Source organism: Pristiophorus japonicus, chromosome 6 (assembly GCF_044704955.1).
Source record: "Pristiophorus japonicus isolate sPriJap1 chromosome 6, sPriJap1.hap1, whole genome shotgun sequence".
Classification (NCBI taxonomy): Eukaryota; Metazoa; Chordata; class Chondrichthyes; family Pristiophoridae; genus Pristiophorus; species Pristiophorus japonicus.
Window position 1 is genome coordinate 259550435 of NC_091982.1, and position 27129 is coordinate 259577563.

Here is a 27129-nt window from a genome sequence, read left to right on the forward strand (position 1 = left end):
ATAAAATTGTGACACCGAGCCACATAAGGAGAAATTAGGGCAGGTGACCAAAAGCTTGGTCAAAGAGGTAGGTTTTAAGGAATGTCTTAAAGAAGGAGAGAGTGAGGTTTAGGGAGGGAATTCCAGAGCTTTGGGCCTAGGTAACAGAAGGCAAAGACACCAATGGTTGAGCGATTTATAATCAGGGATGCTCAAGAGGGCAGAATTAGAGGAACGCAGCTATCTCATGGGTGATCAGGACGATGGGAGTAGATATATTATAGGGCTGAAATATCACCACAGATTTTTCATCTTGTTCATTGATGACCATAGTGTTTATAAATATTTTGTTCTTTTGTGGCCGGAGGCAAACCATCGGACTATGCCTCTGACCGGCAAAATATTTCCGAACTTATCCTCTGTCTCCACAGCTATGGAGAGTTTGGGTCGTGGGCCTGTAGCCATGCACATGCGTAAAGACCCATGGATCCCAGGGACGCAGGCGGTTCAGAAGCATCCCTGGGATCATGTGGGCTAGGTCCTCCAATGAGAAAGGAGGATTCCATTTACCAATGAAATGTCCATAAACCCTAATGGAATCCCGAAATAATTAAACAATTTAGACAACTGCAATAAAAATAAATGTTCTCATTTTCAAATTTAATTAGAAGTCCATTCATACAGCAGATACAATAAAAAAAGTACTTTTTTGAAAAATAATTTTAAACATTTTAATCTGGGCCAAAATTTGCATAACCTAATTTTAAGTGTTGGTGGATCATTTTTTATTTAACAATTTTTTATTTAAGATTTATATTAACCCTTACGCTGGTGAAAGCATGTCTGACGCCTGCTTTTACCAGGTGTAAGAGTTTTGAGAGCATTTGCTGGGCAGTAGTTGGGTAAATAGCCCAAATCTACACCAGCAAAAGTGAATTTCCAGTCAGTTCGGTAGATCTCTCGTGGCATACCTTGCTTTCAAGTATATACTTGCTTTGGAGGCAGTTCAGAGAAGGTTCACTAGATTAATTCCGGAGATGAGGGGGTTGACTTATGAGGAAAGGTTGAGTAGGTTGGGCCTCTACTCATTGGAATTCAGAAGAATGAGAGGTGATCTTATCGAAACGTATAAGATTATGAGGGGGCTTTACAAGGTGGATGCAGAGAGGATGTTTCCACTGATGGGGAGACTAGAACTAGAGGGCATGATCTTAGAATAAGGGGCCGCCCATTTAAAACTGAGATGAGGAGAAATTTCTTCTCTCAGAGGGTTGTAAATCTGTGGAATTCGCTGTCTCAGAGAGCTGTGGAAACTGGGGCATTGAATAAATTTAAGACAGAAGTAGACAGTTTCTTAAACGATAAGGGGTTATGGGGAGCGGGCAGGGAAGTGAAGCTGAGTCCATGATTAGATCAGCCATGATTTTATTGAATGGTGGAGCAGGCTTGAGGGGCCGTATGGCCTACTCCTATTCCTATTTCTTATGTTCTTGTGTAAGATCTGGGTTTTCATGCATGCGCAGAGCATGTGAAAACCCGGAACTTGTGGAGCCTTTTAGAAGGCTTATGATGGCTGGCTTAAGTTGAGTGTACGCCGTCATTGGGATCGCAAGCTCCAGGTCAGAGTAGGTAATCCATTCTGCAATGCCACTGCTAATTTTGACATCAAGTCCAGTGGTGGTGACTGCTAGACATTAAAGCTAGACGTGGCCCTTCTTTGTTTATGTTTAGAGCACTTCTCAAACACCCATGAGCCAAAACAATCCACTTTCAGTTCTGCCTAGAATCCTTGAGCCACAGGAATGTAAAGTTCGTTGTTTTACCTTTCAACTTGTCAGTCAGCAGTGTGGCCAGGAGCAAGTTCACTCACTGCTGACAGACTGGAGGCAGGTGGGGCCTAGTCACAGGGACACAGTTGACTGACAGCTGTGAAGTAAGCAAGCACGTTCTTTAGAATTGAAGTCTTGAGAACGATGGATCTACATTACTTTCTTTATTGCTTCGCAGAGTTTGCCAGAAAAAGAACTCCATAAACATAGGCAGTCGGAAAACGATGGAAAATTAGTAATGCTGTGAGCAATCTCCATGGGCGCCATGCATATAGCTGCTCAGTTGAGCTGTGTCTGATCGGAGCAGGGACGGTATCCCTTGATTAATTTACCCTGCCCCACAACAATCCAGCCAAAGCTACTGAAGCACTCTGTCTCACGACTTTGCATATCTTGCTCAGAACTACAAAGAAAATGAAAGTCTCAGTGAATACTTGGACATGTGAAATGTGCAGATATTTAGCCCCACATGGCTTTCCATTATTATACCAAAGCAAATATATATTGAACCAAAATAAAAAATACTAACATTTATTGGAATGTGCTATAACTGGCCTCCGTGTCACTAGATTAGCCAGAGATCCACTCCTAACTCTCAGCCACTGACTCCTGCCAGGAAGTGCCTGGGTGCGGACATCAGTAAAATAGCTTCCTACCACTCATTGTACCATCGACACTCACACGTAAAGAGAGGACACATTGGTGATGTGGTGGAAGCTGCCAGGGGCGTTGAACCAGAGTCCCAGCAAAACTCCACACCATTGGAGAGAAGGGCAAAGAATTGAGAGAAACACTACTGGAATGTGTTTCTTTTAATCATTTAAGGCGAGGAGAGCCCCAGCTGTAATAAATTGTCCCCTTATAGAAACATAGAAACATAGAAAATAGGTGCAGGAGTAGGCCATTCGGCCCTTCGAGCCTGCACCGCCATTCAATGAGTTCATGGCTGAACATGCAACTTCAGTACCCCATTCCTGCTTTCTCGCCATACCCCTTGATCCCCCGAGGTAGTGAGGACTACATCCAGCTCATTTTACACTGAGAAAGGTGATGAGATGAAAGCGTTTTGGTCTCCCACATGCTGGTACTGGGTACAGGCGAGGCAGAGTCATTGATAACTAGAGAAAGGGAGTGATGGCCTCTCTCTTACTGACTCAACAGCTTGGACAGACACCTGCTAACACACACGGAGGAGCGAGAGTACAAGTGTGACCAGTGCCCTAAAGCCTTCAACTGGAAGTCGAATCTTATTCGTCACCAGATGTCACATGACAGTGGCAAGCACTACGAGTGTGAAAACTGCGCCAAGGTATGGTGAAGGGTTTCAATGCCTTATACTTTCAATTGTCACCAGACTAGGAAAGAAAAAAAGCTTTAGAAATTCACAAAAGTACGCCGCATTCTTCTGAAGGAATTTAGCCGGAGAAAGAGAGTGTGTGTTTTGGACCGATTTGGATTTTCTAATGCAAATTTGACATTTCTCAATCCATTTATAATTCTTAAAATGCTTGCAAAAATATAAAAAATACCTTTTAAAGGTAAGAGTTTTTCTACTTCAGGTATGCTTGGTCTCCACCTAAAAATGAAGAGTAATTTTTTAAAAACAAACTTCTACTCCCAGGTAATCAATGGAGTAGATTTTTATTTTATGCAATAATGTAAATTGGGTGATCGTGAGTCAGCGGCATGTCTTGCATTTCTCCAGATTTTTATTTCTTTCGAAGTCAATGGAGAGATGTAAAACAGGTTGCACACTCACTATCACCCGTTTTACATTGTCGCACAGTCAGAATCTACCCCAATGTGTTTAGTTTGTTGTAAAATCCAGCTTAGAACTCCTTCAATTTATACTTGCTTATTCATTGTTTTATTTTTTAAATACCAGTAAGTCATTGTTCTTTATTTAGAGGACTAATGTAAAATAAAATCATAGGGCCCATTTTTGCTCCACCAGCAGGGGGCAATGTACAGAGGGAGTGTACAGCGGTAATTCGGAGACATGCAGCCTGTGATTTTATGTGCTGGGAGTGTGGAATCAGTTCCCATGTGAAGATACACTAGCTGTTACAGTAAATATATAAGCAGTTTTCTAAACATATTAGTTTTTAAGCTTCAGATTTGACTTTATTTAAGTGTACTATGTATCAATGACCATTATTAGACTAAGTATTCCTGGTCCCATAGCACAGGCAAAACAGCAGATAGGAAAAGGAGAACATACTAAATACAGGATATAAAGATTAAGTCAATGCGATGAGATGGTGTTAAAATAAAGTGCTGTATATAGAAACTGGGCTCCATGTTAGTGTGAAAAACTGTAGTTTATGGGCATCAAAATAAAGGTTTGCTTCATCTCCCTGCATCGGATTTCTTTACTATTTCCCAGCAGGTTTTTACGGATCCCAGCAATCTACAGAGACACATTCGCTCACAGCACATCGGTGCTCGGGCACACGCCTGTCCAGAATGTGGAAAGACATTCGCCACTTCCTCAGGTCTCAAGCAACACAAGCACATCCACAGCAGTGTCAAGCCATTCATCTGTGAGTCCCTCTGTTTGTTCTCCTCACCTTTAGCTGCGACATCGGTGACTTCACCGAAGAATGCATGAACATCAGTACGGTAGAAGAGGATTTGTTCGTGGTCAATTCTCTCGTGAATTTCTTGGAGTTATTGTTGATGGTATTCCAAGAAGGAAACTGCTCAATTGGTCTTCAAGCGAGAGTATTCAGGCTATATAGGTACTTCCATCTGTTGCAGTTGATTTTGAATGCAGCCCAAACTGATAATGGAGGTCTCTTTCTCTGATGGTTCTCTCAAGATTCTAGGAAAAGACTTTGTTCGGTATAACCTAAATCTAGTTCCTCGTGTTGTGTGAGTCCACTGCAGGGAAATGCCTATAATTTGATAATTTCCATTAAATTGTCACACCTACTGAAAGAAAACACAAAAATAACTGGTGAGAAGATTGAGGGTGCTGTTCTGAAGTTGCGGTTAATGTGCCTTACTGGGACACAATAGAGGCAGCTTTACGCTGTTCTAATCTATTCTATGCTTGTCTGAGATGAGCTGTAAGTTCCTCCAGCTAAATATTGGGCAGACCAGAAGTTATTGGCCCAGAATTTACGGTCAGAGGCTTCCCATGGGCGGAGGCGTCTGACCGCAAAAGTTCCTACGAAATGGTCGTGGAGGTTCGGGGACTTGCGGTCCTGGGCCCCTGCGTAGAGGCCCACATATCCCAGGAGTGTACACATCCCTCGGATCACGTGGGCCGGCCCAACCTATCAGAGATGGGGTATTCCCATTCATACTTATGGTGATTCCGGAACCACCATAAGTATGAATAGGGATATCCCCAAAAACACACAAACAACTGAAAATAAATTAAAAAACCCACGCATTTCAAATCAATCAAAATGAAATTTAATTAATTACTTAAAACAAAAATTTAATTGTTTGAAAAATAAATTTACATATTTTAAAGGGTCTAAAAATAAAAGGTCTAAAAATAAACTTGCCTTATGTTTGAAATGTTTACATTATTTAAGAAAATGTATTTTTCTGTACTTTAAAAGTCTTGCGCTGATAAAAGCAGGCTATAAGAATTTCACGGCCCTTTATCTTCGCATGCGTCAAGACGATTCTTGACAGATTGCAAGCTCCTGGTTTAGGCACATTTGCTTCGCATGCTTAAACCGGAACTCGCGGGACCCCTATGGGCGTGTGCACACCTTGTACCTGCCCATAAGGGCTAGTAACTCAGGCCCATTGTCTATGGCCCCACCACAAACTCCCTTACCATTGACCCTATCCCCCTCCTCAGTCTCCGGCTAAACCAGACTGTTTGCAACCTCACACCTGTCCTCACTGACCCCCATGCCACAAATTAAAGATTCCCATCCTTGTGTTTAAATCCCTCCATAGGTTTACCCCTCCCTATCACTGTGACATTCCCCATCCTTACAAACTCCAACCCCACATTCCCTCCATTCCTCTGACTCTGGCCATCTACGCATGTTCCCCTCTCCCTTTAACCCACTGTTGGTGGCCATACCTTCAGCTGCGGAGTTTCCACTCTGAAATTCCTCCCCTCCGCCAAACTCTTCCGGCTTTCCACCTGCCTCTCCTTTTAAGATCTCATTAAAGCCCACCTCTTTGACCAAGCTTCTGGTCACCTCTCCTAATCTCCCCCTCTTTGGCTTATCATGTTTTCCTTATGCATCATAGGATGTTTTTCTCCATTAACGACACTATAGAAATGCAAGTTGTTGCTGGTGCTGCTGCTGTTATAAAGATTTGGGGATGCAAACTCATGTCATGACCCCTCATTGTGGGATATGGTAAAGTTTCAATACACTGTGCAAGACTACACTTCTGTTATCAGTCAATCTTTTGCTATTGCAACTATAAAATAAGCTAGGCAGAATACCAACTGGGCACAGGGTTCTCTGATCGTGTTGCTAGAAAAACCACATGAGTGAGAATGATGGTTGGGTGACGATTGTACACTCTGCGCACTGCACTGCTCAGTCCCTGCACACCATCCCGTGAGGTAAAAGCAACCCATTATTGTCTGTTCATGACCACATTCCTGCTCTGAGTGGACTAGGAGGACTGTGTGAATGCAGATAGTAACTTGATCCAATTGTACTCTGATCAGAGGATGCATATCAAGTAACAGCAAATTATGGCAAATAAACTATCCAAAATCAGCATGGATATCAGAACTAACCAGCACGGCAGCATGTAATCTACACTTTCCCTTTTAAAGTTCACCATTTTGCAATGTGCATTCTGTTTAAATTACATTTATTTCATTCACGTAACAGTTTTTTTTAAATTGAGGAATTGATTTCCCCCCAATTTTCTCTTTCATCCTTCCTCCTCTGAAGGTATAGACTCGTACTTTAGTATAATTCAGTGCTCCCTCGCCTAAGTAGCTGTTCTTCGTGCCCGAGGCCATTTGGGGCGTGTTAGCAGGCTATTTGATCACAGAGAACATCATAATCAAATCCTACCTTCATCTGACATCCACACGTGTACCTTTTAGTACAAATCAGGAGTGAGAACGTCTGGCTTCTTTTCCTCCCCCATAACAAAGGAGCATTGAGACCAATTGTAGGGGCCCTATTACCATCCTGGTTAAGATCCGCTAACTCAGCAAAGGTCAAAGCCAGGATGTTTCTACTCTGTGTGGCCCAGCATCGAACCTTGGTGATGCGTATACCCGCTGCGCTCTTGAGGAACTAAGAAATAGATACTAAGATAGTTTGAGTATCATTTTTTCTCGCTTCTTATCACCTCATTCATTAGTCAACTCTGGTAGGTGGGTAAAAACAAAGTTAGAAAACTCGAGAGCAAATAATTGTACTTTTTATTACATTTGATCGCATTTCTGCATTTTCCAAGGGATTAAACCCATTAACCTGTTTTTTTTTTCTGTGTCATAAACCTATCAAATGATATTACAGTTGATTTTAATTTGCTTACTGCTAGGTAATGATCTTACAAATTGTCTGGTAATCCAGCTGTACCAAGTGGCATTATATTGTTCAAGTGTTGTATTGTGTTACTCTCCTCAATCTCATCCATAGTGATTTATTTAAAAGGCCCACACACACATAACACAGTGCGTCCTTCTGCTAGGCCTGTTTTTAGCAACTGTCTCTTATTACTGTGTCCTGCCATAGCTAAACAGAAAAAAAACCCTTAACTATAATAAAACAAAACAGAAAGGTAATTATTAGCTTGTTTGAAAAAAAATAAGCCACTCAATGGAAACCACATGGACTTATGGGCCAAACATATTCAAAATAGCACTTAATTTGTTTTAATAAGCAACAAATATGCAGCCCCCGAGTACTGACTAATTACTGTGTTCTCAGAAAATTGCTTCACAAAGCATACTGGCATCAGATGGACCTGATATTACAAAGCGCTTTGTGGTTTGTGGTGTGCTCATGGCATTTGGGAGTGATGAAAAGCTTGTCGGGTGGTAATGTCTGGAACATTTAGAAATTAGAGAGGGAGTGAGAGGGAAAAAAACGGGGAGAGGTATGAGTGAAACAATGAAGTGTGAAGTTGAAAGACTACACCGAGTTGCGAGTGCTGCTAGCTTTCTAATATTATCCTCACATGTGGCTCTTGCATACGTTGCACAAACCATACAGCACACTGGGGAATTCAACAGACATTCAAATATCTGAGCAGCATCAGAATCCAGAGTTACCGTCGGGAGTAAAGGAAATATTTTGTGGAATTGATGTGAATCCTTAACTTTTTCCCATTCTGATAAGTAGCAGGTCCCTCATCAAACCCCAGTAGGCAAGCACTCCAGATCATAAAATCGAAGCTTTGCATTTCTAGTGTGCTGCTATTTTCCTCCCAAGACTCGCATAATACCAGGAATTGAACGGCTGATGTTAGGAGTGCATGATATCACTCGACCGATTATCTCATAGTCTATTGAGATCATAGGGAGCCACATATATTGAAAAATGGAACATTCATTAATATGCATAGTTTTTTTTAGAAACTTTCAAGCGTATCAATCTCCATTGGTTTAATGTAGTGTTCATAATTTTGAATTCCATCTTTTAGTCATTAGATTTTTGGTTGAACTTGAATTTTTGTGTCTCTCAGGATAAAGGATGTCCGAGGGATAATGGGAAGGAGATTGGGGAGTGGGGGCGCGGCGGAGGGAATATCAACATCAGTATTGAGTACAACCAGGTAGAGAATAATACAGAATGGGTGAAAATTGAAACTCCATTTATTTTCCTCCCAAAAAGTGTCTTGACACCAGTTTCAAATAACTGCCCCTTGCTGTATCAGTATCCTATCCACATTCAAGGGGTTTTCTGAGGGAACGGTTCCTCTTTTTCTTTTTTCTTAAAAACAAAAGGTAACTTTTTTGTTGTTGCAGATTTGAATAGTCTTTGATCAAAATGGCAGTTGGGGGTCATTTTCTTGCACTCAGTTTCATGAAACATAATTTTAAAAAAGGGAATAATAGAAAAACAATCACTACATACTTACAAAATGTTCCTAAATTAACACTTAACTGGTTTAGCAGTTGAAAAGTTTGGTATTCCAACTGTGGATTGTCAAAATTTGCAGACAGTTGCACTGGAACCCATGAGTTGATGTGGAAGAGGTAATACGTTTGAACAATCACATTTTTTTTAGAAAGGTGTTGACATGCACTTTACTTCTCCATTGATTTGTTTTAACTGTGCAAAAGGTTTCAAGGTGTACAATAAACAAAACGAGAAATACTTTTTAAATGTATTGTCACCTGTTCTATGGGAGAGATTTTGAACTCAAATGAATAACTGTTTAGAGAAATGAGTGGAGATTATTGTTGCTGACGTTATTGTACAAACACTTCATGTCGTCATACAAAATTCCTATCTTGCCACAGGTTAATGCCTCTATTAAGCTGGCAATGAGAAGGAATTTGATATGAGCCAGTTAAAGCATTTGTACGATAACATCCTGGCTATAATTTTTATTCTATATATTAATTAAAATATAATTAATAATGATGCAAAATGTTTACAAGGGTACCTTGCGTATTCAGTAGTTATTATGTAACATTTTTCTCATATTGCACTTGGATCTGAAAGATCTCCTGTATAAAGCCCGTAGAAGAAAACTTGGTGCCTGCCTCAATTACATGCATGCAGCCCTCCCACCTGATCTACACTCATTCAATCCTTTACACCTAAGTGCAGTAAGAATAACATTTGCCTATCATTTTTAATTTAGAAAAGGAAATCACCAATATACATTGAAATTATTGAAGGACTTTTTAATTTCTGATCAATGTTTCTGACTTTCGGATGAGACATTAAACCAAGAGGGGTCTGCCCTCTCAGGTGGATATAAAGGATTCCGAAGAAGAGCTGGGGAGTTTCATCCCATGTCCTGGCCAACATTTATCACTCAACCAACATCACTAAAACAGATTATTAAATGGTTGTTTGTGGGACCTTGCTGTGCGCAAATAGGCTGCCGTTTTTTCCTGCATTCCAACAGTGACTACACTTCAAACGTACTTCATTGGTTGTAAAGCATTTTGGGACATCCTGAGATCATGAAAGGCACGACACAAATGCAAAGCTTTCTTTCGTTTTCTTTTTTTGATAGAATTATATCTCAAATTGATTCGGCTGTGAAGTTCTGATTATGCATTTGCCCTATTACAAATAATGCTTAACTAAGTGAAAGCAGAGTGACTGAATAACACACGGTGCTCACTCTGTACCAGCAGATGTTCATCTACTTGGAAAGAACAATGCTTACCACATGACGGAGGATGAGTAACCTTGCATTAATGAAGCTATTGCAGAAATGGTGCTGGGAAGCCCCCGTTATCTTGCATGGGATCATCTCTATTACACTTTTTCTGGAATTATATTTCATGCTATTTGTTGCGATTTTATAATGACCTGACCCGTAGGGCCCAAGTTTCCACATGATTTGCGCCTGATTTTTAGGAGCAACTGGTGGAGAACGGACTATCTTAGAAATCGCAATTCTCCACATTTTTTTTTCTGCAGTTCTAGTCAGGTAGAACAGTTCCACTTTGGAACAGAATTTTTTCTTCAAAAGGGGGCGTGTCCGGCCACTGACGCCTGATTTGAAAGTTTCCACAGTGAAAACGTACTCCAAACTAACTTAGAATGGAGCAAGTGAAGATTTTTGTAGAACTGAAAAAACCTTGTCTACACATTAAAAAATCAGGCGCAGGTTACAAATTAGGCGTCGGGAACGAGGTGGGGGGGGGGGGGGAGGGAAGTCATTAAATTCTACAATCAATCCTTATTTATACTTCTACAAATGTTATACAAATAAATCCAACCTCAATAAACATTTATAAGCAAAGAAAAGATAAACCATCTTCCTACCTGTGTGAAAGTGCTTCAGGCACGGAGAATGCTGCAGTCAGCCTGAGGCGCCCGTTCTTCCCGCGGGGGTGGGGGGAGGAGGCGCCCGTTCTTTCCCGCGGGGTGGGGGAAGGAGACAGTGAGAAGGCTGCAAGTGCTGATGTGCTGATGGCAATGTGCTTTTATTTAAAAAATGTTCAAAAATTAAACAGCTACAAAGAACTACAAAAATGGCCGAGTGCCAATGTTTCCTTCACACTGCGCGTGCGCGAACGCTCCAACGCGTACGCGCAGGGTTGCCGGCAGGAAAAAAACTAATTTAAATAGTACCCGCCCCCTCCCACTTACAAAATCGGCGCGAGTGTAGGCTCCGCCCCTCTGGGCGCCGCGCCAGGCAGACAAGGAGCTGCAGAACGCTCCAGAATCGCAAGTTTTTTTTCCGGCGCCTTTTTAGGCGCGAAAAACGGGCACCCGGGCGCCCGTTTTTTATCGTGTGGAAACTTGGGCCCATAGTGACTATGTATCACTGGGCACTGAAACTATGAAGAGTGGCCTATTCCATCTGAACCCTGCTGTTTGTCAAAGGACAGTTGCACTCTTCTATGCAAAAATGTCAGATAAATATTTGATGATCAGCTGTTTGACATCTCTAGTTATTAAAATTCTGTTACAACCTAACCTAAATAAGAACTATGAAGTTATTACAATATACCCAACACTATCAATTACAGTTTATTGCAGAGTTCTTTAAATTATTTTCTGTGATAATTTTTTCCTCAGAAACTAATCTACAATTTCAATGAGTTCAGGACTCGGCGTCTAATTTATATCCCCAGTTTCCCCATGAAATTCTGCATGATTTTCTAAGAATAAGCCTTCACAATCCTCTAAGCAAGCAATATATTTTGATAATTTCCTTCCACCCAATTTACTTTATGAGCATCACTCGCATAGCGGTTATAAAGTACAAAAAAAAACCTGTTAACTCTTTTTCTAAAAGGCCCCTTACAGATTTACTCATGATTGCATGTTTGTTCAAATTAGCATCCAGATGATAATATGCCTCTTTATGAGCAGTGCTTTATTGTTGACCTATGCCCACCAGGGACTGGGTTCAGCCTCCTTGGGCTTATTTCAACTCGAACCCTCACATCCAGAAAAGGAGATGATGATTTCACTCTATCAGCCTGACAGAATTATAATCCTGTGTGAAGTGTAATGACTCAATCCATTGAGATCAATGAAAGACTCTGATTCACCTGAATGAAGGCATATGCTGCCAGAAGTAATTTCTAACATTGGACTACAAATGAAACTCCCCGGGACCTGCTCTTTCCTCATAGAAAATAAATAAATTCAGTCGCGCCCATCATCGCAGGTCAAGTCCTGTCTCTGGTAAATCCCCATGTGGGTGGTGTTGTAGCGAATGGCAGCAGTAAGCACTTAATGAGCAGCAGAGCAAAAATAGCAAATGGGGCAAACAGCTGACAAGACCAAAGGCTTGAGGCTAAGAACTGGGGTTGGCTTTGAGTGGAATTTGCATATTGGCAGCACAGATCTAGCACTGCAGCAAGGACTAGTGAGCTGGCCTGCAGTTAATTATCATCCTGGATAGCTACAAGACAGAGCCAATCCTGGTAAGAGGATACACACGTCTTTCTTGTAAAGTAGATCCATGTTGTCACATGACTCTGGTTTTACCGCAGTGTTTCTTTGTTGCAATATCATAACTTCCATTAAAATAGTCGAGAAAAGAATGTCATACGAACGCATGAAATGTTTGTATTTTGATAACACAATTTCCATCTCAGATATCTCACTATTCGGTGTAAAATGAATGGATTAACGCCTCCTTTAACATTCTGACAAATCAATTTCAAGCAGATGCACTAAGTGTTCGTATGCCAATATTGCATGGTGTATTGTTAAGATTTATTTCTCAATCTTCTGCCTATTGACTTGTATTCATTACAGGACCAATTCAGTGAGGCCTCCCTCCTAATGAGGCGCGTTACAGGAAAAAAAAACTGGCTACTTTCACATTCTCAGAGTATCCTGAAACACTTTATAGCCAGTCAATTACTTTGAAGTGTAGCCATTGCTGTTTTGTAGGTAAACATGGCAGCCAATTTGCACACAGCAAGAGTCCACAAACATGAATTAAATTAATACCTGTTAATCTGTTTTTGGTGATGATGGTTGAGGGATTATTGGTGGCCAGGACACTGGGGAGAGTGTCCCTTCTCTTCGTCGAACAGTGTCACAGGATCTTTTACGTCTACCCGCGAGGGCAGACTGAAACTCAGTTTAATGTCTCATCTGAAAAATGGCACCTCCGACAGTGCAACACTCCCTCAGTACTGCACTGACGCGTCAGCCTAGATTATATGGTCAAATCCTGGAATAGGGCTTGAATATGTGACCTTCTGACTCAAAGGTGAGAATGCAACCATTGAACCAAGGCTGACACTTACCGGGTGACAGTGCAGGTTGGATAATCAGTTCAATAGTGCTATAGCCCCGTTTCTAACATATGTTCGTGTCTAGCAAATCTCTGCTCTGGGGTTGCAGCCTTATTGAATTTGACTTCATATTTATGAGTATTCCTTAGTAAAAGAGAATGCACATTGAGGTAGTGTGCACACTGAGGATATGGTTAGAGAATACACAACATGAGGTAGATTGGCAACTTCATGTCCCAGCATTAAGCTGGTGTTGTGGATTGGCCACCCACTATGAAACCAGCCAATTTTCGCTTCCATTTATTTCAGCATAACATGAAAATTAGTTGGTTTCTATAATGGGTGTTAAGTTGAAAATCTGCCTCCATGTCTCAAGGGACAGGCGTTGGGGAATCAGCAATACTGAATGAAATGGCGATAATAAGATGACAGGTGCCTGATGCAGAACATTGATCGCCTTTTCCCTGTAACATCAGGCACAAAGGCATTGTGGATCAGCTGCCCATTATGTAAACTGACCAATTGTTATTTCCCTTAAACCAATGGAAATTAAAATGGGTGAACAGGTGGACAATCTGTAACACCAGTTTTATGCCTGGGCAGTAAGCTGAAAGTCTACATCTATTTCTTTTGATAGACACTCAATAAGCCTGTGACTGATTGTTCCAAAAGACTAAAGCAGACTGAGGGGCAAATACAGATTATTTTAAAATATTAAACTTATTTTAGAATATCTGTGTCCTTAGATGCTCTAATAATGGACTCCATGAGGCAATGTGTTGTACTTCAACTGCAGTGACTTTAGTCCTTTATTTGTTAACTCCAGAGTGAGGAACACACCTGGTGGTCTGCATTTTATACTAGGCCAGGCACACCTGTACAGGTAACCTACAAGTCTCCCACTGCTGTGCCCTCTAGTGGCACACTTTGTGATAGTACCAACAGTAGCCATATAGGATACATGACATCACTCTCCCCTAAGCCTTTAGTGCAAATCACCTCTGCATTGACTGTGCTCTGGGCTTAGCTCCATCTGGGTTCTATCTGATTGACCCTTAGCAGGTCGTTTCAACCTTGTGTGAGTGGTTGGTGCTGTAGAATGCTGGTGGTTGCTGTTTGTGTGCGTCCCTGACCACTCCATTCTCTCCCCTCCCCCCCACATATAGATTATGCCGGAGGCTCATTGCATTCATATACATTCAAGTTCAGAAAAACAGATTTGCATTACATTTGTGGTTCCGGTGTGAGACAAGTACATTAGACTGGTGAGATACATTATCGATGCGGTGACTGGTGCGTGAGGACAAACTAGTTCCAGAACTGCTGGATGGTGTCTCTGCAGTCTGGTGGCGGCGTGGTGCCCAGTGCCGGCAGTGGGAACCCGGTTGGCTCAAGTTGCTTGCTCTCGGGGCTGTTGCCGTGGTTCCTCGTGTCGGGCAGATTCACAAATGCCTGTGACCTCCCTGTCCTTTCTTTGTGCCCTGGGTCGCTGCTGCTCGCTGAGGAGCTATCGTCGAGCAGTGCGCAGGGAACTGCTGACTCGCTGACCTGGGCGTTGTTTGGTTTGGGATCCTGGCTGGTCCCGGTCCCCTTTGGGGGGACTGTAGCGGGTGACCCTTCGTTCACGGGTATGGCCTTGGTGGCGATGGGGTCTGGGGGCTGTGCCTTAACACAGTTTGTTCTTTCAGGCTCGTGGCGGTTGGTGCCATCGGGTGCCTGAGAGGTGGAGCCGATCAGGGGCAAGGTATCGATACCGGTGCCGTTGCCCTCCTGAGATCACTTGCTACGCAGCTCGTGTGTGTTGGCTGCTTGTGGCCACACTCCATGGTGCATCACTCTGGTCCCTGGGATGCAGGCTACTGCATTGGGTAGCTCGCTGGACCTGTGTGCACCCGATGGGTATCTGTCCGCTGTATTGGGTGCATGCAGTTGAAATCCTACATTGGACAACATTTCATTACTTATGATGGATACGCTGTAGTTCCAATCTTGATCGCGCGACTTTTCCTTGCTGGTTGCATGTAAACAACTCTGATCGTCAGTTACACATTTTGTCTCTAACTTACAGTTGCTATTACATTGCTTGAGTGTGTGGAACTGTCCCTTTAAGTGTGGTGGGTTGCAGACTCCTTTAAGAGAGCCTTGCTTTCTTTACCCCAATCCTCTTCTCCGTTTGGTGCCACGTGTTGCTCCATCAGCGCTGCACCTCATGGTCTGGCCGCCGCCATCTTTTTCTTCAGCGCCTCGTGGTTTGGGTGCCATCTTTCCTCCATCCATGATGTCGACTGCGGTGATCCACTTCTCCCTGGGTTCTGCCACCGAAGCTGGGAAGTCGCCTCTGGATCCGATTTTCTTCCTCCAGAGTCCTGCCACTGGAGCCTGGAAGGTGTGTTCGGGTCGTCTCAGCTGGATCATCTCCACGCAGTCATGCTGAGCGGTCTGTGTCTCGGGTGTTGTGCTCGTCTGCAGTCTGGTGCTGGGTCCACCCTCAAGTGAGGGCTTGCTGTGCCTCGAACGCAGAGGACGTCAATCGCTGGAGGGTTGAAGTCTTCCCAACTCCAATGGATCTTCTCCATCCAACTTCTGCCGCGAAGCGTTGGTCCATCACCTGTAACAATCCACAGGGGTAACTTGTGCACCGCGCCATCATGGAGTACCTTTACATTCGCACTACCGACGACTGGGATAAGTTCATCGGTGTAGGTGCGCAGCTTTGCCTGAACCAGGACCAATTGGATCGTTCAGTTTGATTGTCCCATAACCTCTCAAAGGCTTCTCGATTCATTACTGACTGGCTCGCCCCCGTGTCCACTTCCATGAAGACTGGAACACCATCTATCTCGACTTCCATGTTCAGCGGGGAATACTCGGTGGTGCAGGTAAACGTGCTATATACCTCATCGTGGGGCTGAGCTGCCTCTCTGCCTATCATTTCATAATCCGTGCTAGATTCATTGCCATCTGCAGACTCTTCATCGACACAGTGAGTCATATTTCTCTTACACATTCGCTGGAGGTGGCCCTTTGTGCTGCAGCCCTTGCATATATAGTCTTTAAAATGACACTGGTGAGCCCTGTGATTCCCTCCACAACTCCAGCACGGAGCTACTCGATTAGCTCCCCTCGGCGGACTCTGAGTTAAGGGACTCGGGGACCTGTTCTCTCTTCCCTGAGAGGGTCCGTGCTCTATGGTCCAGCCTCTAAACGGTGACACTCTGTGCATAGTAACTGCCGGGTTTGAGTCCTGAGGGTGAGTCATCTGCCTAGAGCCGCAGGTCGAGGTCATGAATGCCTGGCTCACGGAGATGGCCTTCTGCAGTGTGACTGTGGTATCCGACGATAGTAGCTTATGAAGAAGGCCCTCGTGGCCAATTCCAATGACAACAATGTCCCGCAGCGCTTCGTTGAGGTGAGTGCTGAACTTGCACGGTGCCGCCAGCCTCCTGAGGTCTGCAGCGTATTTCGCGATTTCCTGGCCTTCGGGCCGTCGGTGGGTGTAGAACCGGTGTCTGGCTGTCAGGATGCTCTCCTTGGGCTTGAGTTGCTCATGGATCAGTGTTACAAGCTCCTTGTATGTCTTGGTCGTCGTCTTCGTTGGTGCCAGCAAGTCCCTGACGAGGCCATAGACGGTGGGCTCACAACTGGTTAGCAGGATAGCTCTGCACTTATCAGCCAGTGTGGCCGGGTCGTCTCCTGCCAGGTCGTTTGCTGTGAAGAAATAGTCAAGCCTCTGCACAAAGGCAACCTAATCATCACCATCGGTGAACATACAAACATAGAAACATAGAAAATAGGTGCAGGATTAGGCCATTTGGCCCTTTGAGCCTGCACCACCATTCAATAAGATCATGGCTGATCATTCGCCTCAGTACCCCTTTCCTGCTTTCTCTCCATACCCCTTGATCCCTTTAGCTGTAAGGGCCATAACTTCCTCTTGAATATATCCAATGAACTGGCATCAACAACTCTCTGCAGTCGGGAATTCCACAGGTTAACAACTCTCTGAGTGAAGAAATTTCTCCTCGTCTCAGTCCTAAATGGCTTACCCCTTATCCTTAGACTGTGTCCCCTGGTTCTGGACTTCCTCAACATTGGGAACATTCTTCCTGCACCTAACCTGTCCAGTCCCATCAGAATTTTATATGTTTCTATGAGATCCCCTCTCATTCTTCTAAACTCCAGTGAATAAAGGCCCAGTCGATTCAGTCTCTCCTCATATGTCAGTCCCGCCATCCCGGGAATCAGTCTGGTGAACCTTCGCTGCACTCTCTCAATAGCAAGAATGTCCTTCCTCAGATTAGGAGACCAAAACTGAACATAATATTCCAGGTGAGGCCTCACTAAGGGAGGAACTGAGGGAAATCCTTATTAGCCGGGAAATTGTGTTGGGGAAATTGATGGGATTGAAGGCCGATAAATCCCCAGGGCCTGATGGACTGCATCCCAGAGTACTTAAGGAGGTGGCCTTGGAAATAGTGGATGCGTTGACAGTCATTTTCCAACATTCCATTGACTCTGGATCAGTTCCTATGGAGTGGAGGGTAGCCAATGTAACCCCACTTTTTAAAAAAGGAGGGAGAGAGAAAACAGGGAATTATAGACCGGTCAGCCTGACATCGGTAGTGGGTAAAATGATGGAATCAATTATTAAGGATGTCATAGCAGTGCATTTGGAAAGAGGTGACATGATAGGTCCAAGTCAGCATGGATTTGTGAAAGGGAAATCATGCTTGACAAATCTTCTGGAATTTTTTGAGGATGTTTCCAGTAGAGTGGATAAGGGAGAACCAGTTGATGTGGTATATTTGGACTTTCAGAAGGCGTTCGACAAGGTCCCACACAAGAGATTGATGTGCAAAGTTAGAGCACATGGGATTGGGGGTAGTGTACTGACATGGATTGAGAACTGGTTGTCAGACAGGAAGCAAAGAGTAGGAGTAAATGGGTACTTTTCAGAATGGCAGGCAGTGACTAGTGGGGTACCGCAAGGTTCTGTGCTGGGGCCCCAGCTGTTTACACTGTACATTAATGATTTAGATGAGGGGATTAAATGTAGTATCTCCAAATTTGCGGATGACACTAAGTTGGGTGGCAGTGTGAGCTGCGAGGAGGATGCTGTGAGGCTGCAGAGCGACTTGGATAGGTTAGGTGAGTGGGCAAATGCATGGCAGATGAAGTATAATGTGGATAAATGTGAGGTTATCCACTTTGGTGGTAAAAACAGAGAGACAGACTATTATCTGAATGGTGACAGATTAGGAAAAGGGGAGGTGCAAAGAGACCTGGGTGTCATGGTACATCAGTCATTGAAGGTTGGCATGCAGGTGCAGCAGGCGGTTAAGAAAGCAAATGGCATGTTGGCCTTCATAGCAAGGGGATTTGAGTACAGGGGCAGGGAGGTGTTGCTACAGTTGTACAGGGCATTGGTGAGGCCACACCTGGAGTATTGTGTACAGTTTTGGTCTCCTAACCTGAGGAAGGACATTCTTGCTATTGAGGGAGTGCAGCGAAGGTTCACCAGACTGATTCCCGGGATGGCGGGACTGACCTATCAAGAAAGACTGGATCAACTGGGCTTGTATTCACTGGAGTTCAGAAGAATGAGAGGGGACCTCATAGAAACATATAAAATTCTGACGGGGTTAGACAGGTTAGATGCAGGAAGAATGTTCCCAATGTTGGGGAAGTCCAGAACCAGGGGTCACAGTCTAAGGATAAGGGGTAAGCCATTTAGGACCGAGATGCGGAGGAACTTCTTCACCCAGAGAGTGGTGAACCTGTGGAATTCTCTACCACAGAAAGTTGTTGAGGCCAATTCACTAAATATATTCAAAAAGGAGTTAGATGAGGTCCTTACTGCTAGGGGGATCAAGGGGTATGGCGAGAAAGCAGGAATGGGGTACTGAAGTTGAATGTTCAGCCATGAACTCATTGAATGGCGGTGCAGGCTAGAAGGGCCGAATGGCCTACTCCTGCACCTATTTTCTATGTTTCTATGTTTCTATGTAAGACCTCCCTGCTCCTATACTCAAATCCCCTAGCTATGAAGGCCAACATACCATTTGCCTTCCTCACCGCCTGCTGTACCTGCATGCCAACTTTCAATTACTGATGTACCATGACACTCAGGTCTCGTTGCACCTCCCCTTTTCCTAATCTGCCGCCATTCAGATAACCTGCCTTTGTGTTTCTGCCCCCAAAATGGATAACCTCACATTTATCCACATTATACTGCATCTGCCATGCATTTGCCCACTCACCTAACCTGTCCAAGTCACCCTGCAACCTCTTAGCGTCCTTCTCACAGCTCACACCGCCACCCAGTTTAGTGTCATCTGCAAACTTGGAGATATTACACTCAATTCCTTCATCCAAATCATTAATGTATATTGTAAATAGCTGGGGTCCCAACACTGAGCCCTGCGGCACTCCACTAGTCACTGCCTGACATTCTGAAAAGGACCCGTTTATCCCGACTCTCTGCTTCCTGTCTGCCAACCAGTTCTCTATCCACGTCAGTACATTACCCCCAATACCATGTGCTTTAATTTTGCACACCAATCTCTTGTGTGGGACCTTGTCAAAAGCCTTTTGAAAGTCCAAATACACCACACCCACTGGTTTTCCCTTATCCACTCTACCAGTTACATCCTCAAAAAATTCTAGAAGATTTGTCAAGCATGATTTCCCTTTCATAAATCCATGCTGACTTGGGCCGATCCTGTCACTGCTTTCCAAATGCGCTGCTATTTCATCTTTAATAATTGATTCCAACATTTTCCCCACTACTGGTGTCAGGCTAACCGGTCTATAAGTTCCCGTTTTCTCTCTCTCCCTCTTTTTTTGCTGCAACATACCAAGGGTAGCCCTTTTCGCTTGAAAGTTCGTAGTCTCGTCGTCTATTATTGTGTCCTTAGATACTCTAATAATGACTCCACGAGGCAATGTGTTGTACTTGAACTGTAGTGACCTTAGTCCTTTATTTGCCAACTCCAGAGTGAGGATCACACCTGATGGCCTGTCTTTTATACTAGGCCAGGTACACCTGTACAGGTAGCCCACAAGTCTCCCACTGCTGTGCCCTCTGGTGGCACACCTTGTGATAGTACCAACAATAGCCATATAGGATATATGACACTGTGACTAGATACATAGCAATGTACAGAACTGGAAAATGCTATTGTGCTCCATCTGACCAAAGCATCCTATGTAATGTCAGTCAGCTTAATTCTTCAAAACCAGCTTAACACTTTACACACCAAGCATCAGTGTTTTAAGCTGATGGTCAGTGGTTCAACTCGTATATTTCACAAGAAGAATTAACTTTTCTCACTAGGACTGGTGGTTAGACGCATCAACCAATCAAATAGTTTGGTGCCTGTCAGAAACAATATGATCAGTTGCAGGGTGGTGCTGGAGATGGTCGGAACCAATTGGATCAGTGGTGGTTGGGTATAGAGTTTTCAAAACCAATCATCAGAATTTACCTACTACCACAGTTGGTTGCATACTAACCTGAGGCAGAAAACTTTTAAGATGAGCTGATGGTTTCTGAGAGTCATAGTTATAGGTGTGTTCCTATAATAGTAGTATTAGGCAGTCCCTCGTATCGAGGATAACCCACTTCCACACCAAAAATAGATGAGTTCACAGGTGTTTCAATGAGGGACCTGACAATCCAAATCCCGAACTACATACTAAAGGGTGGAAGATGCCTGTGCATGGATTCTTTTAACGTGGGGTGGCTGTTGCACACCAGCCACCACACGGGCTTGACAGAGCTGGGTCTTGATCCAGTGGCAAGGGTTAACCAGGATTACCGGAGACCACCTAGTGCGCACACATGCTCCTATTATCCATAGATCGCAGTGTGGGCTGGCCCGTGCTGCCCCTGGGCCCCGATCATGATTCTCCTATAATAAACGCACTACCAAATTACATTTTTGAATAAAGGAACTTTGTGGAGATTCCCTGGTATTTTCTTATGTTCAGGCTTACTTTATTCAAGTCTGGCTGAGATGAGAAGGATGTTGCCGAGTGTGAAGGCATTAACTGGCTTTATGTGAACATTTTTATCACTACATTCGTGGAACTGCCTGGGTTTGGAAATAAAATGAGGAGAAAGTTAGAGTGTTGATAGTATTTACTTATATTTTTTTAAAATACACAACGTGCTATTGTAATGTGATACAGATCATTGGTGTATTTGTGTATGGGTCACAGCACCTGGTTATGCTATGTCACTTTGAAAATGTTTTCGGCTTGTTTATGCTCTTGTGGTGGAAGTTCTTTTGTTGCTATGCAGTAACTAGGAAAAGAACCTGCACTTTCCATATTAGAGCGGTCAGCATCGTGGGAGGTGACACTCTTAACCAATAAGCATCTAATCGAAGGCAAACCCCAGACTAGCAGGAGTTGGTCAGGTCCACTTGAGAGTACAAAATGTAGCTCCTTTATGCCTGTTCTGGAAAATTACATTATGTGCAGTTCAGTTTTTTTTTAATGATTACAGTCTGAAATAGTTTTTATTTACAGTGCAAGAAAATAAATCTTTTCGACAGGGTCAAAAGAGTAACATAGCCTAAAAATTACTGTTGCCGATAATAGTGGGCAAACACTTAATTTCTTTGTATACATTCCTTTGTCTGCTATTTTAACAGCAACATTAATGAATTTACTTTAAATAAGTTAATACCTCCATTAACATAGCAGACAGAGGCATTTGAACTTCAGCCGTCACCAACAGTACTTTCTAGCATCTCTGTTTCAAGGTTTTACAACAGGTTTTCAGCATCTGCACTTGTCGCCCTGCAATCTTCCCCCCCCCCCTTTAAAGTGAATGGGGTAGATTTTGACTTTGTGCGTTAGTGCAAAAAGGATGATAGCGAATAGGCAGCCCGTTTTACACCTCATCCAGGTTTTATTTCCATTGGAGTCAATGGGCTGCCAATTCATTATCGTTCCTTTTACACTATTGCACAAAGTCAAAATATGTCCCATGGGTGCAAAATCATTAGCTGACGAGGACAGAAGTGCAAAAGCCCGGTCAAATTGTTTGAACTTGCACGCAAGTTGAACAACAACTAAAAGAGGAAAAAAGCAGGTTAATATTTAGACCTGATCCTTCATCAGAACTCAGCTCTCAGATTTTGTTTGGATGATTCTAACTTATTCTCATGCCTACTGAAGGCTACTTACAAATTGTTTGCTGAAACTAGTTAAATCATTGTGCCCTCTATCTCCCAACTACCTCTGGGCTGCTGCACAATCTGGAACAGGTACAGATGTGACAGTGAGCTGGTTTTGTCTTGTGAATGGAGAATGCACTACCAGTTAGGACTATATTATAGGGTGTGTTAGAAAATGTACCATTTCATAAAATAATCTGATGCACCTGGGGTTAGATTCTCAATAAAAGCAATTAGACCCAGCAAAGTTGCATTAAAGTCTGTGCAGCACCTTTTTTATTTTCATATTTAAAGTATATTTAACCCTTTTTCAGGTGAAATTATTTTTGGCTTGAAAGGTTCTATGGCGTAAGACCCCCAGACATTGCAAGACAATGGCCCAGAAATTCCTCTGGGGGTCTTCCTGCGGGCAATTGCCTCCTTGCTGGAGATTTTTTTTAAAGTATCTGGTGGCCTAGGAGGTACCCTGGATTCCACTGGGGAGGCCTTCTCTTCCCGCGCTGCGAAGCGAGCTCCTGTCCCACGCAGAAGATGCAATCAGGTAAGTATTTCACAGCTTCCCATTAATAGCGCTGAGACTTGAGTATCTACGAGTTCTCAGTGCTATTAATGGGAACCAAACACACACAGTAATAAAAAATAAAAAACGGACTGCACATATTTAAAATTAATTGAAATTAATGTTATTATATGTCTTAGAAAAATATATTTTCCCGATTTTTAAAATTAAAATTTTTTTTTTTTTAATTATGGTTAAAAATAAACTTATCATAGTGGGAAGGGTTTTTAAACAATAAACTGTGGTTATAGTTTAATTTTATCGTGTTTTTGCATATTTTAAAATGCTTGCACCTGTAAAAGTAGGCTATGCGCCTGCTTTTTCAGGCGCAAGATTTTTGAGGACATTTGCTGGGCAAGATATGGGTATATATCGCAAACTTGCCCAAGAAATGTCCTCGCTCCCGATATGTCTACGATCTGCTCCAGCTTGACGGATCGGAAAAGCCCGTTTTCTGCGCATGCGCATTGAAACTTCGTACGGGCCCAGGACATCGGAATTTCTACCCCATTAAATCTTGTGCCTTCAGCACTCACATCCCCACATTCCCCCCTTTAAGTAATTTCTAAATTCAGTAACTTCTAAATTTACCATCCAACAACTGTCCCTTTGTGTACTTTAGGTTTTTTCCCCTACCTTAAAAGTTATGCAGCTCAAGTTATGACAAACCTGTGTTCTGCTACACTTTAAATCTAATGGTGAGCTTTCACGTATCATAAGGCTTTTATTCCAGGCTGTTTTTAAATAGTCAGCTTTTCTGGGACGGTTTTAGTTTTTCTGAAGCTGTTGGTCAGCTTTTGCTACTACAAGCAAATACAAGCATTTGTTACATAATTACTATATTAATAGTGTGGTCTTCTAAGGTCATCATCAGAGAGATTGAAGTGTTTTTATTGAAAATATATGAAGGGTTATCAGCCTCCTTCAGTGTAGCCTCCCAGTTACATCTCTAAAACTCTTCAGTGTTTTCTAGTTATCCTTCAGTGTTTAATGTGAATGACTGAGGTTGCAAAAACGTTCAAATGCAGGAAGGCTACCATCAGGCACAGCAAGAGGGGAAATGGAGGATGTGATTGTAGGTCCATGGGAACTAAGAGTGCAGGATGGGATACATTCAATTCAGCTTCCTTCTTTTCTGCTTAAAATAGCGACTGGATCATTCCATTGTGATATTTTGTCAGTCTTTTACAAATGTTAAAAAATAGTTGTTGATAAGTGATTCAGAGCACTCAATACCCATTGTTTTCCTCCTTTGATGTGCAAGGGATGAGTATGAATACAGCAACAATTCTCTATTAACAAGTGCAGATCCCAAGATACCAACAGAGGCTCCAGGATTCTTAAAAAAAATAACATCTGGTTCCATTTAAAAAAATGTATTTTATTGCATCATGAGAATTCAGAGCCAAGAACAGTTGTCATCGTTCCAATCAGCCACAATCTCACACATGCACAAAAGGGTAAAGACATCATCTTATACACAACCAATAGGTTCATATCCTTACTCAGTAGTAATAGTTGAAATCTTGGGTGTACAACTAGATTTAGTGATCTACAAGCTGTGGTCCATCTGAATCAAACAACGTTCATACAAGAGCACCTCCCAAGCGACAATACCAAGAGGCAAATCAGTGTGATCCACCACCGCAATAACACAGCCACATCATCTCTGGTACTTATGGATACAGATAAGGCATTTAACTGGGTGGGATGGGACTTCCTGCTCCACCATATTGGAGAGAATGACCATCGAGAATACATGCAAGGAACAGATTAAAATGTTGTACTTAGGAGTGGGAATTGGCAATGGGTTAGACATTTCACCTCCAGGATCTGGGTTCTAATACAATCCAAACCAATGGGATTAAAGTCTTCTCTGTCTGCTGGCTCTAAGAGTCCCATCTGAAATAAATTTGGCAATTCAGTTCAGTTCCCAATAGACATGGGGACAGAGTATAAAACTGGCGTTAATTTGGCATTCATTGACAGTAATATGGTCATCTCACTCAGAGGCCACAGGATGGCTAAAGCATAATGTTGGGACAGAGTACTCTGTACCTGACTATGCTGCAACTGACGTGAGAGTGCTTGATGCTGACACTGAGTGCCTGAAATGAAAAGTGTTTCACTCTCCATTTGCAACATCTCACAAAATTCACACGAAAAAGTAAATGAAGTAAAAAAAAAAATTTAAATCCCATATTTTCCACTCAAATCCTTGGTATTGGTGATGGGCAGTGATTAGAACACCCATCCATCCTCCTAGTGGCACAGAGCATGGCATGACAGACCTACAAAGAGGACAAATGGAGTAAACCTGAGGCTTCCTAGTAGGTGAGTGCCCTCAGTAAAAAATATTCCATGCAGTGCAATTGTGTTTAAATTATAAGTTTGATATTTTTCAAATTGAATTTTCCCTTGTGTCGTTTCTGTTTTACCCATCAGCCTGATAGATACAATATTATGGGGACTTATTGTACGCATCTAATTGAATTGCCTATATCTCAGACATCCACTGGACAATCTTTGCGGAGTTGCTGCCCGAACTAAGTCATTGAAATATTGTCGCGACTCCACTTACGCAGGTGCTTGATGATACATTGCTTCACAGTTGACATGTTTTCATTTTTCATACGCAGGTGAGGTTTGTCACAAATCATACACACAGTTTTCTAACCTATGCCGCCATAAAAGGATGCACGCTGACTGCAGAACGCAAATCAAATGCAAAGACTGCGGTCAAATGTTCAGCACGACCTCATCATTAAACAAGCATAGACGATTCTGTGAGGGCAAGAACCATTTCACCACGGGGGGATTATTTGGTCAAGGCATTACCCTTGCAAACGCTTCAGTTCTGGATAAGTCTGGTTTGGTTAACATGAATCATAGCAATCCTGGTCTTGCTGACTATTTTGGTGCAAATAGGCACCCAGCTGGACTAACCTTCCCAGCAGCCCCTGGCTTTCCATTTAGCTTTCCTGGCCTGTTCCCCTCAGGGCTTTACCACAGACCACAATTGATACCTGCTAGCTCACCAGTGAAAGGGCTGTCGACCACTGAACACAACACCAAACACCAAAGCCAATTGTTGACACCGTCCCAGATGCTACCTACCACACCAGACCTTTTGAAAGCAGTACATCGACAGTCATCCTCAGACCAAGTCCGGGCACTGGAGGTTCCTTCCGAGAAATGCTGTGAGGAGAAGCCGCGTGGTAAAACCAGCGACCAGTCGGAAAGCAGTGACCTTGATGACGTCAGCACACCCAGTGGCAGCGACCTGGAGACCACGTCTGGATCTGAGCTGGAAAGCGACGTTGAAAGCGACAAAGAGAAAAATAAAGAAAATGGCAAAACTGCAGGTGACCAAGTAAATAGCCCCCAGAAAGCAGTCCCTATAAACAATAATAAGAAAGATTTTTCCAACCACTCACTTTTTTCCCCACCACTGGATGAACAGATTGCTGTGACTGGAGCTGTTAATGATTCTATTAAGGCAATCGCTTCTATCGCTGAGAAGTACTTTGGTTCTACTGGACTTGTTGGCATGCAAGACAAAAAAGTAGGGCCACTGCCATACCCTTCCATGTTCCCCTTTCAATTTTTCCCTGCGTTTTCTCAACCAATGTATCCATTCCCAGATAGAGACTTGAGTGTTGTACCTTTAAAAATAGAGCCGCAATCGCCAAGTGAACTAAAGAAGCTAAGAAGTGGAAATCCCGAGTCCCCATTTGACCTCACCACCAAGCGCAAAGAAGAGAAACCAATGCCAGCTGTGACCTTAAAGCCACTGACTTCCCACTATGCCAGTGAAGAGCAGCCACTGGATCTAAGCATGAGCAGCAGAAGCCGAGCTAGTGCAAGCACCCAGGTAGAACCACGGAAAAACCATGTGTTTGGGGAGAGGAGGAGCTCCAGTGTTGAGCAAGCCAAAAGCTCAGACCATTCTCTGCAGCATGCCAAACCGACCCCTTTCTTCATGGATCCTATTTACAGGTAAGACAACATGTTGCATTTGGCTTGATACTTTAATTACAATTTAGTTGAACATGCACAAAACGAATGAGGATTGTTACGCCGCATGTCTAAGTAATACAAAGTCATGATCTCGATGGGATCCCTTTTTCTTCGTAGAGTGATTCCACGGAGTCAATTTTCATTTTGATTGCAAAACTATAATTTTGGCAGAATCGCTCAAACCTATGTTCCCAGTAACTC

General features: G+C 43.1%; 1 protein-coding gene across 3 annotated transcripts in view; it reads left to right on the top strand.

Moving 5' to 3' along the window:
• The window catches only part of mecom (MDS1 and EVI1 complex locus), a 462101-nt gene that overhangs the window by 387671 nt on the left and 47301 nt on the right, over positions 1-27129 (top strand). For 2 of the 3 annotated variants that reach the window (XM_070882492.1, XM_070882493.1), the window contains exons 5-7: positions 2970-3117; positions 4198-4351; positions 25548-26907. In XM_070882492.1, the coding sequence (XP_070738593.1) occupies positions 2970-3117; positions 4198-4351; positions 25548-26907 (1662 nt within the window). Of the gene's footprint in view, positions 1-2969; positions 3118-4194; positions 4352-25547; positions 26908-27129 lie in introns of all 3 variants that reach the window. The other variant, XM_070882495.1, reaches the window with a different exon arrangement.